At 41.2% G+C, this 16037-nt stretch overlaps 1 protein-coding gene across 6 annotated transcripts in view; it reads right to left on the minus strand.

Annotated features, from left to right (window-relative positions):
- FOXP1 (forkhead box P1) overlaps nucleotides 1-16037 on the minus strand; it is a 343548-nt gene that overhangs the window by 43009 nt on the left and 284502 nt on the right. For all 6 annotated transcript variants that reach the window (XM_026857386.1, XM_026857384.1, XM_026857383.1 and 3 more), the window contains one exon: nucleotides 3907-4011. In XM_026857386.1, coding sequence (XP_026713187.1) covers nucleotides 3907-4011 — 105 coding nt within the window. The remainder of the gene's footprint in view (nucleotides 1-3906; nucleotides 4012-16037) is intronic.

Here is a 16037-nt window from a genome sequence, read left to right on the forward strand (position 1 = left end):
GAGGAGGGTGCCGCCAGGCGCAGGACGGGTGCCCCGGCTGCCGGCGCATCCCCACGCCGCCGCCGGCACCCGCAGCAGCACCTTCGCCAGCAACGCTTTATAGCTGGGGAGATTAACTGGGCCTGCCAGGGCTTTAAAAATCTGAAAAGACATCTATAGACTAGCCTTTTCTCTGCCCTTGCTACCTATTTGATTAAAAAGTCTCTGTTGTGCTAACTGCAGATGATTTCACTGCAGAACATTTTGACATGCAAATGATAGCAATTAATGCCTTTGAAACAATTTATGATTTCCGGCCTACTTCAACATGTATTAGCATATACCTGGTTTCTTTAATATACACTTTGTTTTTCCAAAACCACAAACATAGTTGCTGGAATTTCATGTGGAAGTGCTTAAGGGGTTGAAAGTTAACACCTTTGTGAGCCGAGCAGTCTCACAGTTGCTGCTAAACAAAAGCCTCTTTGTAGAAGCTTTCTCGAAATGTTTTCTTAACATGTTCCAAGTAGTTTTAGGCAGGCAACTAAAGTAAACAAGATGTTACCATGATAAAAACACTTGTGAAAACATTACAGAGTGCACTTAGTACTTTCTTTCACATAAACTCCCCTTCGTTTCACCAAAGTTAAATGCACATGAAGCAGATCACTAGCATCGCTGCAATATAGGATATCTCTCCGAAGGTCTGTGTCCCTCTTTCACAGAAGATATTTGATTTAAAAATGGTACAGCCATGATTAAGCACATCTAAACTATAATCAGATTTTTAAAAAGAAGGGGGGGGATAAAAACCTACTCAAGTCAATTCATTTTGTGCCCTGGATGCCTGGGTACCTTGCTAAATAAAACACCCTCCCTCCAGTAGGGATTTTCTGAACAACTTGCCGTGTAAGGGGTATATATATTACTATCTGCAACGGTCTTTACACGCATGCAAATGAAATCAAGGATAGAGTCAATTTTGAAGGAAAGTCGCTCTGTGCTACTAATTGCTCCTTTCGTTGCCGCCTGTGAAACGGGCCCTGGTTAACACGCGAGACACGTGTGCACCCTCCAGCCCTCACCTTGCTTCCCGCAGCTTGGCAGAAGGCCATCAGGTCACCGCGGTGAGACTGGACTTGTTTTTGTTTTTAGGCTCGGGGAGTATTCTGGAGCATGCAGGGTGCTACTGTTTCATTAGGCTTAGCAGCAGCCCCTGCTGCTATCAGTTAGCTCGAATTGATACCGCATCACATGATAACCAATGGCTGATGGATTTAAAAAAAAAAAAAAAAAAAGAAAAGAAAAAAAACAACGCTAAAACTGCAACTTATTTCAAAAAGAAATAGGGAAATAAATGTGTACAATAGCCCGTGTATCTGCTGGTTCTGATAAGCATCCTCCTGTTGGCTGTGAGTGAAAGACAACTAGGATCGTTATTTGTACAGTATTTATCTTTGAAATCAAGGGCCCTGTGGTGTACCTCACCTTGGGAACAAACACTACAGAACGATCACAGAAGAGTGTCAAATCTCTGGTTTTGATTTACCAACAGTTATGATATTTCTTCCTCAGGAGGAAAAGAAATGAACCATGTTTTAGACCTGCGAGTCCTTTTTTCTCCCTTAACTGTAGAATCATTTTATTGGCATACAGGGCTTTCATTCCACATTTGCTTTTTCTAACAGGCCTTTTTACTTAGGTAAGTGAAATTAAGCAATGCTCAATTGATACACGAGCTGTATTTCACTTCGTAAACAAGAGCTTTTCTCTTGAGGGGACTGTCGAAGAGCTTCATGGATTATACAAGTAACAGAAACTTCAAGCATCTACCTGTTATCTTTTCGTTGAGTAATGAATTCTGATAAATGGCAGTATAATTTTAAGGACGGACGCTCCACAGGAGACTTGGAAGTCTACAGTATCATTTTATGAAGCAATGCTCACTTCCTAAGTGTCAATATGCTGCTCGGGGACATTCATTTCTGCATTTGTTCTGGGTTAAATATCACTCTGAACAATAAGACTTTGTCTAGACACTGTAGAATTTGGATAATAAGAAAATTTACACGAGCCGATAGGTTTAAGAAAGTCACATGAAATATTTGTGTTGAAATGTTTCAATGGGGGGAAAAAAAAAAAAAAAAGAAAAGAACCAGAATTGTTGGAGCTGGGAGTAGGTGGAGCTGCTTCCTGTCCAGCGTGGGCTGGCAGTGATTTTCAGGTTATTCCTACCTATAGGCTTCCCCAAGTCTCACCTCCAGATGAACTGGTGTCCTTGGTCTACGTACTGAAACATCTCCAGAATACCATATAAAAATGAACCATGCCTCTACCCATGCCATGTGACTTATGGGCTGCATTTTCCACAGATGGTCACATCAAGCAGCCCACTGCTCTGTAAGAAATCTTCCTGAAATGAACAGATCTAATCTGGAACAGGAGACTAGCACAGGAAGGAAAGGTGGCATAATCTGACTTCATGTGACTACACACATTATTCCAATATCTAAGGCTACCACAGCACCTTCCCCTTGCACTAAGTGCAATAAAATGAGTTGTTTTAAAGGTCTAAATGCTATAGTATTGTATATGAATATGAATGAGCTGGCAAGTATGGCAAGATTAGAATTTATTTCACTTAAGTGAACAACAGGATGAATTAAAAGAAATGAGGCCACCCTTCATGGAAATTTATGACTAGCACCTTCTTATTTTGTAATCCTCTTGTAATGAGAACTTTCTCATTACTGTACCATTCCTTACTTATATGTTTATACAACGGCCAGCGCTGCTCCAACTGAATTCAGAAGGGTTTTGACAGTGAAAGCAGAACTGGCCCATTTCATTCTGAGAGCAAAAACCTATCTGTCTCATCTAACATCATCCAACAAACATCCTCTTGCTTGCTGTCACCCTTCCCTACCTCACATAAAAATCCAGGGAACTGCCCCAGAAAGAACAGACACAGCTGAATGTTCTGGGACTAACTCTACTTATCCATCCTGAAGAATCAGAATATTTATGTGGACTAACTTCATGAGATCACACTGTAACTGGGAGAAGGATTTGTCCCTTTGTGTATCTCAATCATAAACACTGCTTGGGCGGTTGGTCTTTTGTGATCTTACAACCACCAAATTGCCACAGTACTGGAAAAAAGATCAATGCCCAGACCTTCAAGAACCTGGATGCACCCAAAGTATATGTACCTGGTGATCTACCCAGACACAAAACTCTTTTATGATGGGAATGCTTTTTGCTCCAGCTTGGAGGGATGAGGCTGATGGTTTAGGTGTGGAGCAGCCATGTGTAAATTATTAGAGCTCTGCCGGTCCTTCCCTGCATCGGGATGCACGCATTACCACATACTAGTCCATAATGCACTGTTTATGCAACACGTAAAACTGTGTTCTTTGGCAGCAAGGAAAGGTCTGCAGCAAACTGCAGGGGCCCAATTAATATAATTATAGTTTATTTTTAGTAGTGTAGACTTTGTTCATTAGTTACTTATTGGACATAAATTAAATTTCACGTGATGTTCTGCAATTCTCTGTTTAATTATGGAGTTAATTTAAGACTAAATGTCTAAATTAAAGTGAAATCAAGGTTAAACCAAGGTTGTATTGTTTACATTATCAATACTGCAACATAAAAATTATTTAAATAAATAAAAAAAAAAAGGCTGCGGAACCGCAAACACTCTATTTTATAATAATACACTGAGCAAGACCATACTTTCCCCATGGGGCTAATTTACTATCCCCTGTTAAAATGTTCTTGAGCCTGATCCAAAAGCCACTGAAGTGAAAGGGAGCTCTCTGTTGACTTCAATGGGCTTTGCATCAGGCCCACAGTGAGTGACAGCACACAAAATTTCAGGGCATGCTTTCTGTACAATGCAAGTGCCAAAAAAACGATCCTTACTTTAGAAACGACTGGAAGTCTTCACATACTGCTTCACAGCCTGGCCATTTGCATACACCATGTCCATAGAGCGGATGGCTGTGTGAGTGCTCCTCGTGGGATAAACTGGAGGAAAGAAAGAGAAAAGAAAAAAAGTGGCGTAACTGAAGGTACCGCGCCAATTAATCTTCACAAAGACTCTTTAACAGCAAGCAAACAACAGATCCTGAAACATCCCTAACATCTCACCGTACCCACCTGACTCTGCCCATGGTTTTTCAAAACAGATTTAAATACCATTTGCAGTGTGAAACATGTGTCATTCTTACTTAGCTATCCTCCTACATTTCATTCATTAATTAAAAGCTTTGTAAAGAATTTAAATTAACATGGACGGGGGAGAAATCATTTGACAGACCTGCTTAATATCCTGCTTGATATTTTGCTAAGAAATTTATGAACACTGGATATTTACAATTCAACTTCATCAGGAAGAAAAGTCATCTCCGTACAGCAGCGTATTCTTGTAACACAATACAACCAGACCCGCGGCTCTCCCCATCGCTACAGAAAGAGAAGCATCAAGTCTGCGGCCTTGGCTCTCTCACCATGTTATTTATTTACTGGGTTAGAGGGGGTTTTGGTGGTTTGGCCTGTTTGTTAGTTGGTTGGTTTTTATTTTCATTTTGGGGTGATTTTCTTTTTCTTATAGGCTATTTCTTTGCAGCCCCCTTATGTTCCGGTAAAGAAGATTCAAAATGTATTTTCAAATGCAAAATTCATCATAAAAAATGAACCATGTAATCAAAGGATTCCTCAGTATGAAGGGTTAGTGGGGGCTATTAACCTTGCTAAGATTTGACAGGAACGTCACAGAGCTTTCTAACTACTGAAACCAGGGTTAAGGAAAAAAAAAAATCATATGAGCACTAAGGGGTTAATCCTTCAGCGGGATTCCAATCAATACGTAATGATTTGGCTGCACTGATCCAAGTCATGAGACGCTTTGATCCGGGCCATGTGGTGCTCAGGGAAATGTATCTGTTGCACTAACTGATGAACCATATTCTAAAATATCTTCTTTATAAAACTTCTGCACGGAAACTTCTTCAGTAAAGGAATTATTTTTGCAACAATTTCCATAACCTTAGATGACTTTAAAAATAAAATGTCAAAATAATATTGAAATCTCTATTTTATGCTCACACACAGAGCTATTTTTCATATCAAATCTTTTTGCTACAGTATGCCTGTGCTGTATTATGAACTTCAAACATACACAAAGGATATGAACACATACCAGCATCTAGGTGTGGCTTTTATGACTTATTTTATCCTGGATTACAGGTAACGTTACGGATAAATGCCTACTTTTTGCCATTTTACTTTTATACACATGTGGAAATGCTGTTTATTCTTGTTCTGTTTTATTATCTGCCCACGTACTATAACAAAATTCTGATCCTGTATTATTTCTGATGCACTGGGTAGCAAGATCACCCCTGAGATGTTATCTGAAATACAAAGAAGTTTCAAGAAAAATTCTTGTCCAGATTCTGCCACTATCGACTTTTGGCCCAACAAGAATCTGAATATAATTGAAGGTGTTTTTTTAAACTATTTTAAAATTTTTTTAAAAAAATCAACAAAGGTACAGATCTGACTGGAAAAGGTATTACGAGTTGTACATGAACCCAATTCATTGTTTCATTAAAATCTTATTGTTGGCTGTTTACAAGTAGTTCTTCATGCATAAATTAAAAAAAAAAATATATATATATTTATGTGCAAAGTAATTTCCTAAAAAAACAACTGTAGGTGAACACACTTACAAAGGCCTTTTCTATAAAGGAATAGTACACTGGTTTAACTTAATCAGTTCTTTTAAAATGTGTAAGTGGGGAGAAGCTCCAAGTTTTTAAAAGAACAAAGGGACTGTTGCATTCCCTGCAAGAAAATTAGAAAAAAGCCACACCATACGTATCCTCAGCTGAGAAAGAGGGAGGATGGCTGAAGGAATACTGTCCACCCAAGCCAGACAAGCACATGGTCAAACATCCCCATACACATCAGAAAAGAATAATTCAGAAAATAATGGGTTTTATCATCTGCTTCCATACCTGAATCCAGCAAAGTATGAGAAAGTAGGCTTTCATGTTAACACTCCATTAAAGTCCATGAAGACTACATATGAGAGTTATGATTTCAGTGTGTTTGGCAGAACCCAAAAAAATTCAGTGTATTAATTTACATGGCGTGAGTTACCCATATACCAGGATGACTGCAGAAGCACCGTGTGACGCCAAGTAAGGAGTCAGTCCCCTGTGGGTTTTAAGCACTGTCAATCTCATTATAATATCAACAGGAGTCACATGGCTTAAACCCCCAGCAGGGCTTTTTAAAGTTTCTCTGTGAGAGCCTAAAGGCCATGGCCAAGTCAACGGAAAGAGCCCTACCGAGATTTGTATTTATTTTTTAAATCCAAGTGCAAATCTCTTTTCTTTCCAGGGAACTTGCACAAGACAAGACAAACTATGTTAGACATGATACCCTGGTATTGTGTCCAAAGAAAATGATGGAACGACCAAGAGAGTATCAAACTGTAAACGATACTCGGGATGTCAAAGTCTAGTGCTGCCCATAACCAGAAAGATTGGTGTTGACTGTAAATGGGAACGTAAAAGGTCATTTTGTTAACACGATGATAAGCGTAACATACTTAACACCTACATATAGCTTCCACTGCCATTTGACAAAGCAGAGTGACTATTTCAACTTACCAAAAATAGGCACTTCAAAAAGCAAAAAAACGCTCAGTATTGAAAGAAAATGCAGGCACCCTGCATAGGCTGCGTGCCTTTCCAAGGGCAGCTACTCCCCTCCCGCTCGGGGGATTTCAGTGGTGCCTTTCGATGACCTTTATGTGTCAGTATCTGATTACTGCTATTTCACCCATCCCACTTTTGAAGATATTATAGATTGCTACTTGTTCCCTGATGGAGCCTTAAGGAGCACCTCAAAACAAAACAAAGAGTGGGTTTATACAGAAGCAGATGTATCGCACAAAGGATACAGCCAGTGGAAATGAATGGAGAACTCTGTTTAACTAAAGTACTCACTGTGTTTGAGGAAGTAGAGGTGGAAAATGAAGATTTTTAATCCAATACGTAAACAAACAGCTTTGTGGGCACAATACAAACCTATGATTTTAAATTGTTCAATGATATTTTGTCTGCATGCAAGCAGTTTCTGTAATCTGGATGCATCCTTGGTCTCGCTGTCGGAGACAGACTTTTAGAAGATCTGAACATTGGCAAGCAGAAGCAAGTTTTAGGTCTGTTTGATTTCTAATGACACATTAGAGTAGGTGTTTGTTTCTGTCACCCTCTCCTTCCCAGGAACGCATATTCGTGGTTGGGTACTGGTGATGCAACACTAGTTAGTGGAAGTGATTTTATAACAAGACATAATTTGCAAAGAAGTGAAGGAATAAATGATGTAAAAATCAAGATTATGTGGGGTTTTTCTTCCCTCAGAAGGTATTTGCATACAAAATACTCAACACGATAGAATTATTTCCAAATAATGCAATAGTGCTGCGTTACTACATCGAAGTACAGCAAGTAACCCTCTGGCAAGTAAAACGTCTTGTGTAACTCAGCTTATTCATGACATACGACAGAGTAACGAAATCCATGTGGGAAGCTGAAAACTGCGTAAGTGTCCACTTACTCGGTGATGCCTCCAGCCCCGTTTCCAGTAAGGAGGGGAGAGAAGGGCCAGGTGCTTCCACAGCTCCTCTCTGCTTGCTGGATAGAGAAGTTTTTACCTCTGCCTTCTGCAACCTGTGGTGCTTTGTAAGCCCAGGGATCTCCAGAAGGTGTGGAAGCAAATTCACCACCTACTGCGACAGGGACGGCTGTCACAGCTGGTACCTGCACAGCCCCACTCACCCGGACCACTTCAGCCACTTAACTTCCAGAATCTATCTGCTTTGCTACAGCATCACTGAAGAATCACACTCTGGGACACAAAAGCACGGGAGACAGAGAAACCACAGACAGCTAAGCCCCCACGGGGAGTGAAAATAACAGTACTCTGGGTACCACGCTGGCAAAAAAGTCACGGGTGGATATTAAAACCAGCTAAGCAGAAGCCTCAGTAATAGTACTTCTGCCACACAGTGGACCATATTTTAAATATTCATGATGCTGACATACTTCATATTCCACTCACTCTCTTCCACATCTGTTTGGGCCAAGGATCTTTGCCAAAACACTGGGGGAAGTCAGTGATGTAGAGAAGCACCCTTGATTTTCTATTACAGTTATGAAGCATCTGCTCACGTTCTAACGGTGCGGAGAACATGTCTGAGCCACCTGCACACTGAAAAATCAATACCATGTCTCCTGCCTTCCTCCTGGAAGGTGTTTGAGCAGAGCACCCACAGAAATTGCAGAATTGTCTTTAAAAAAAAAAAAAAAAAAAAATTTCTCAGGGCAATGGGAAGTGACCTCATCTTTTCCAGCTGCCATGAAACCAATGTCAGTGCATGGTCCAGGCAGGAGTGTGGGGCTCAGTCTCACACCACATTCCCCCTTGGTCTGATGTGGATGGCAGAGACGTTGAGGCAAAATGCCATGATTTTGGTCTTGTACAGAAGGAGGAGACACAACTGGGAACCAACAGAGGTATCCCATATTCACGACTGCCTGGTGAGCTTTAAAGCTCACTGAAAGGCACCAACATAAAAAAGTTGGTGAAAATGTCACAATTCTCTAAGACAGAAACACCCGCTGTATTTGATTCAGAATCAAAATGAAAACAGTAATTATTAAACCCATGTACCAACTGTACTTAAAAGCAAGTTGCTGCCTTCATGGCAAAATCTACCGAGTAAAGATGTGTTTTGCAACGAAGTTGCAGTGGTCCAAATCCCTCTGAATTCTTACTTAAGGTAGCTTATCACCTCTTTCCTCTCTAAATATAAAAACCCCCAGTAATTAAAAAAAAAAAAATCAACAAAAGTATTAAACCATATACAGAAATAGACTACTTCTAGATATTCATGCTTCCAGCCAAGCCTCAGTAACTGCCCAGAAAGCAGGTATGTGATCTGAACAGTGAATTGTCTGAGCAGAGTAAATGCCTCTCCACTGCTGGATAAAGCTTAGCAGAGGGTCGTGGGCCTTCAGGAGAGGTGGCATTTGATATGTGTGGCCAGTGACAGCTCCTTCGAGAACTGGCTTAAAAATTTTTTGGATGCTTTTTCAAGCTGCATTTCTCCCCTTCCTCATTTCTTTAGTTCACATCCAGACCTAGGACTAGAAGAAGCTCATGTTTTATATCAAGCCCTATTGGAAGTAACAGGAGTGGTATATTACATTTAAAATGACTACACCAATTTAAGACAAATCAGGTTAAAACTGCAGCCCACAGGCTGAAATCCTCTCTTCTAATCAGTGTGTGCTAACTTGTATATTACTGTAGTATAAGGAAAAAAAAAATCAACAAAAACAGAGCTGTAGCATTGCACAAGGCCAGCAATGCACCCCAAATCACTGTCCCCTATCCTTATGCCTCTTGTGGCAATATCCTCTAAATGCCTGTTGCAAGGAGAGCACTGGAGCATTTGCAGCAAGACTAAGCCAAAACCTGGCTAACATTCCCCTTCTTCTCCATCCCCATCCCCACTGCAAAGAGTACAACCAGACTGGATAATTATACGCATGATCTTCTGGTTTTGATCTATGCACTGATGGTTTGGATTATTAATCAACATTATGACCCTCCAGCACTCTAAAAGTACTACATCCTTCTTCCAGTGGCACCCCCTCTTCCAACCCCGCAGCAGAACTGCCACGGAGCCCAGACAGCCACTGCCCTACATCCTCTCCTTGGAGGAACTGAACATATTTCTGGACCACTTATGAGAAATGACCATTGCAAAAAACCTCAGTATTGAATCCATCACTTATCTCAGGTGGAAGTTCCATTCCTGCACTTGAATTAACGAGTTCCTCTACTATTTAAAACTCTTATTTTTTATTTCAACCTTGTACCTAGGTACTGTAGTGAAAAGTACATCAAATATACCCACATGCACACGATTTGAAATGCTGGATTTTAAATTCCAGCACTGCTAACTAATGAGAACAGTTTTTTCCCTCTTCCTCTTTGTAGCATCACTTCATGTACTTACATACCATAATCACATCCTCCTAGAGCCTCTATTTTTCCAGGGTGTCGATCTTTAATTCCCTTTAATCTGTCTTCACAGCCTATTCCCTCCAACTCCTTTATCATCCTAGCTGCTCTCCTCTATATTTGCTCCAGTTTCTCTTTATCCTTTCTGCAACAGAGTGGCCAATTGTACATCACACTCAATGTGGTTTAACTGGTTCCGCATAAAGTAGAACAGGAAAATAGAAGGACTCAGATGCAACACGCATGTTTATGCCTCCCATGACTACATTTACCTTTTTAACTAAGACATGGCACAGAGTGTCCCACCTTAATTTCTCAACCCCGATTATGCCTCAGCCATTTCCCACACAACCGATGCTGAGCAGCTGACGTGTCATGTCAAACTGGCAGTTTGGAATTTTTATTTCCTAGCTGGGCTACTTTCTACTTATCCCTGCTAAATCTCATTTTATTCCTCTCTGAACAGCCTCCTAATTTATTCAGATGAAAACGGATTGATTCAGTATCTTAGTTTAATTACGGAAAAAATGTGGTCCTACCACTTCCTGAGGTTGGGGGGGGTGGGGGGGGGGGGGAGTGTTTCTCTAATTTTTAAATTTTTTTTAAACTGACTTTCAGTGCAGCAGTCCCATCCCTCTTACACACCCAGTTTGCATGGCAGAGGGAGGTGGCAATGGCGAGGCTTTGGCCCCGATTCAGCAACGCTTTTAAGAACACGTGCAAGTTTAAAAACACAAGATTAGACCTCGGACTTCACTGAGACTTAGGGGTAAAATTACAAATGTACATACATACTTTGTAAAAAGATCCTGTTTGCCAACATTACTTTTCTGTAATTTATATTCTGTTGTTACATTTAAATCTATAGAAAAAGAAAACACTGAGAAACAAGATCTATTCTTGTTTAACAAAATTATATTCTGTTACATTTAGAGTTGAGGCAAGTCTTTCACACTTATATAAACCGGCGATACGTCAACAAATATGATTAACACAGATTATTCACGTCAGTATTTTTCACCCCTGTCCCACAGGCACAACAGAACCCGCGCAGAAGGTGACTGTCACATCACATACAGCCTGGCAGCTCGCTGGGTGAGCCTTCACCCACCGCACAGCCCTGCGGCAGCTAAGAAAATGCCCTTTGGGAAAATGTTTATAAAAAGATAATTTAGATAAATAATGACTCCAAGGGAGAAATACAGTTAAAGCACTGAATTCTCTCTGCCACATGCTTTCCCCTCGAAGAATGCTATTTAAAAAAAGCACTAAAATCGAGAGGACACAAGCCTACTTCCCCAGGGAAGCGTGCTGAATCATACAGGTAGTATAAATATCATATGCTGCTGCAGGTGCTAGGCAGTCTATTTGTTTGTGTTTACTAAAAGGCATAACAAATAGTCACACTAAAACAGAACAACATTTGGCATTGGAATGATAAGATACCAGAGCAGCCATAAATCACATTCACTTGTTTACACTCGAACCGCTGTGCAGCACTAACACTTCAGCCCCCCTTTTTCAGAGAGCCCCTTTGCTGTGATTTACCCCTCTCAGGGGCAGCCACCAGCTCCTGGCTGGGTGGTATTGCAGGGTATGGTACCGAGGGGTTCAGCATCCTTCCCAAATACAGCACAGCCAAGAACAAAACCCAAGAAAAAACATGTAACATTGAAAAAAAAAAAAAAAAAAAAAAAAAAAAAAAAAAAAAAAAAAAAAAAAAAAAGAAGAAGAAACAGACTTGTGTGACATATATGGCCAGCTATCATAGTTTACAGCTTTGCAACTTCTGAGTTAATTCACAGTATAAACAACGAGGAAAATGTTTCTTCCGAGCAAGACTTCCTGTAAACTGTTCATTAGAGCGGCGCTGGGCGCAGGGCTGGTGCACCTGCTGATTAACCATGCGCTCCAAGAATAAACAAAACCTGAAGCCAGCGAGATTGTTCTGGAATTTGCTCAGAGCTGATTTTTCTTCCCCCACGTTATAAATTGGATTCTACAATAAAACAAACAGCAGAACATAGGTTGCCGAGAGTTAAAATCTACTTTTTACACTACATTGACCACAGCACCCACAGGCACAGCTACAATGTCTTTCTATGAATGGGACAGATTGCCATATGGATGCAGACACTGAACAAGCTGTACAACTCCTGGCGACAAGTGCCTAGGGGACTGTCCTATATTAGCACCACCTGTGCTGTGGAAATTGTGCTCTGTGTATGAAATGGTATTTAAGGGCCCATCATGATGTTATTTTTGAGTGTACACAAAAAGGAAAATTACAGTTAAAAAGAATTCGCTGGCTAGCGGATCTCTTGCTCGGTTCCCGAGATCGTTTCCCAAAGGAATAGTTACTGTCTTTATTCACGCAGCCCAAAACGACAAGCAGCAACACATATCAGCAGTTTCCCTGCCCGGGCTTATACCATCGTTTTAATGAGAAGAATACACTTTATAATATACGTATGTCTTTCCTGATCACATAGAAGAAATTACAGCCCTCCCACCTTAAAAACTACATAGAAAACCACCCCATGGCATTACACAAAGCTTGCTCCAGCAGCAAGCAATGCAGTATAAATTTTCCTTGGGCTCCTTCCCCCACCCCTCAATGTGCAGCAGGTAAAGCGACGAATCCCGATAACCAAATTTCAATGCGCATCTCACTACTTTGAAAACATAACCCTGTCTGACTGACAAAAATAGAGCTCCAGATTAGCACAAGATGTCGAGGAAGGGGGGAGAAGGGAAAAGAGGTTCGAGCAGTACCTAGCTGCTCTACGAAAACAGATTTCCCCCTCTCCAAACTGCAAGAAAAAAAAGGATGCCAAGAAAAAGAAAAGTAAAATAAATTGAATTAAAGAAAAACAGTTGTAAAATGAACATTACAACCTGGGAAAAATGATGTCATTTTATTGAGAAACTCATTTTTTTCCATTAAACCATAGTGAAACGGATAAAGTTTATACAGCTTAATGGTGGAGTTTTACTTTAAATGCTACTCAATATCTTAGCAGTACGATATAACATGATATAACAGCTGTCATACTAACTGCTCGATTTTTATTGAACAGCAGAGAAAATAGTCACACAAAAATCACCTAACTTCTCCTCTACTTTTATGGCATTTTCAAGGGTGTTTCTTTTCCACTCTCAGGCTGTGATATGCATGATAAAAAAAATAACAGAGCTCTTCATTAGCTCCCTGCTCAGCTCTTTAGGATAGTCAGATCTCCCGAGCAAATGCTGAGGAAGGACAACTTGCACACAGGAGGAAATAAAAAGAAACAGGAATCCACGGTGCAGTAAAACAAAAACAGGTCCCTTTTTAAGACTACTACATAAACACCTCTAATAAAAGAAGAGGACAAATTTTCATTGGATCTTTAAGTATTTAGACAGGAATGTTTTAGTAAAAGTTTAACTGCAAAGTGCATGCAATTAACAGAAAGCCATCAGCTATTTCTCTGGTATGTAAAAATAGCATTAAGCTGTATTAAATGCACGTGTAAGTATCTCAGTTGCAAGAAAAGGGAGGAGATATGCAAAGCACTCAGATATCAAACAATGATCTGTTGGCCAGATGGAGGAATAAAACAATACATATGCTAAAATTTGGAAAAGTTCTGTTAGGCGTCTGCCAAGGCTCACCCAATCTATTTTAAGTGCTTTCTGATACATTAGCTTAGTGTTTGGAGTTGTACAACTGATGGTTATTACACGGGACCAGAAAGCAGTGAAGCGTTGGCGTGCGGGAGCTCCCCGACGCCGGGGCAGCTTCCCCGGAACGGCGAAGTGTCAAAACACAGCAACCTTAATCAGCAAAGGGCCACCCCAAGGAATCACAGGCTAGTTAACTTTGCATCTTTTGTAGGGAAAGACAAATAAAATAAACTAGAAACGGTTTTTCAGGGTTTAGTAAAACAATTCTTTGAAAGGCGTAATTTGATTAAAGAGCTCCCAGGCAGACTGAGGAGCAAGAAGTATCGTACAACTAATTTAGCAGACGGTTTCTCAAAAACGTGAGTACCGTGGCAGACGGTAGGTGCGGGCGACACAAAGGATGCTATACACCCAAATTTGGAAGCAGTAACAATAAAAAGTGCCTGATAAGGCTTAAAACTGAAGATTAGCAACTCCAGGTCTGAGTCACGGCTGATATTTTTTCCAAGCTGATTACAGAGAGGAGTGACTCAGATGGGGAGAGCATATAGACCTGGTGGTGATTTGTTTGGCAGGGGAACGAGCGCCAAGGGATCAGGTAGTGGGATGCTTTGGGTTCTATGTGCACACAACAAATGCAGACGGCTGGGCCAGCTCCCTGCTCCAGCCCAACCGGTCTCACGGCCATCACACCCCTACGAGGTGCAATGAGAAGAAAAGCAGCAGCCACGTAGAGAGCGGGATGGTTTATCGGATATGCAGCTGGGCACCCAGGCTCAGCTCGAGTGTCTGGCTCCAACCTGGCTCTGCAGAGAGGAAGCTGCATGGAGGCACCTGAGCTGCTCAGACAGTGGGTAACAACATAAGGGTCATGATGGGGTTTGTGTACATGGAGCAGCTAAATACCTTCTGGGAGGAAAGGCCTCAGGAAGACAGATTTCTTAAGGGAGAATGGATTTGAGGTAACCTAATCTAACTCTGCTGATGGTAAAGTATAATGAGCTAAAATCTACTGCAGGGAGCAACTGAGAGGAGCCGACATGGATGAGCAGATTTGATGCTGGCACCAGTGCAGAACAAATGCCAGGGACTACGCAGAGAGGCCCGCCAAGAGAGGATCAGGCCCTGGGAGCATATGGACTGCAGGCTGAACTGTTTCATCCCGAGCATTAATAATGGCCCGAAGTCTGTAATTCTTAATTGTGCTGAATCCTAATGCCCTCATCTAAGGGCCTTGGGATTTTGATGGAGGATCAGCTGGCATGGAAGATAACAACAGTAAAATACAATGCATTAAGCCTAACCAGCAGATCAACGGTTTGCCACGCCGTTCCTCTCACTTCCCTTCAAAGCATTCTCCAGACTCCTTCCTCCTGCAATGCTGGCAAGAAAAAGTCATTTAAAAATCCCCTTGTTTATCCCATCTATTTCTCCTATGAGACGGGTGCTTGTTTATGTAGAAGGGCAAGACTCAAGCATGGTTGGAAAGGGTATAAAGACAAGAGGGGACAAACATGGGATTGCTGGCAGATGGAGAAAGGTCTCTCAGACATGCAGCTTTTACCTCCAACCCTTCACCTTACCTCTTGCAAACAGACGTGTTTCCTAAATTAACAGATCTGGACTTTCATTAGCTCACTTGTTTATGTACAGCCTCCGCCATCCTGTCATGGCTGCAGTCAATACAGAACGGGGACAAGACCGGCACCCGCAGACCTCCTGGTTCAAGCCCAAGCTGGGGCAACCTCCGCTCACCACAAAGTGCTGATGAAATCTGCACCGTTCTGCTTTTCCAAAGATACCCACATGGGGAATATTCCCAAACACATATGTTTTGGGATACCCACTGCTCATCAGGTTATAAAGTTAGTAGTCACCTAACGCAACCGGGCATCCACCCACTTTGTTTGCTGGTTTTCTTACGAAAATAATCAAGCTTCCCCCAAATAAGATGCAGTGGAACAAGATGGAAAGCGGGTACTGTCCTTGACATTTCTAAGCACAGCAGATGTACTTAACTGGCTCCTGTTATTTATTTATTTATTTACTTGTGGAGAGAAAATGCTTATTACTGAAGAAACCCAAATGCTGATAAGATGATGAGAGGTTTGCATGCTGGTTGATGGTCTCACTTTCGCTTTATCCTGAGTGAATACAAGTATCTATAACTAAATATTTCCCTTAGGGTACTGATGACTGAGGTATGTTTATTGCATTGAGTGAATTTATATATATAATCAGCACAATAAACATTATTAAATTGTCTGAGTAAAATC

Source organism: Athene cunicularia (assembly GCF_003259725.1).
Source record: "Athene cunicularia isolate RWA chromosome 12 unlocalized genomic scaffold, athCun1 chr12_part1, whole genome shotgun sequence".
Lineage (NCBI taxonomy): Eukaryota > Metazoa > Chordata > Aves > Strigiformes > Strigidae > Athene > Athene cunicularia.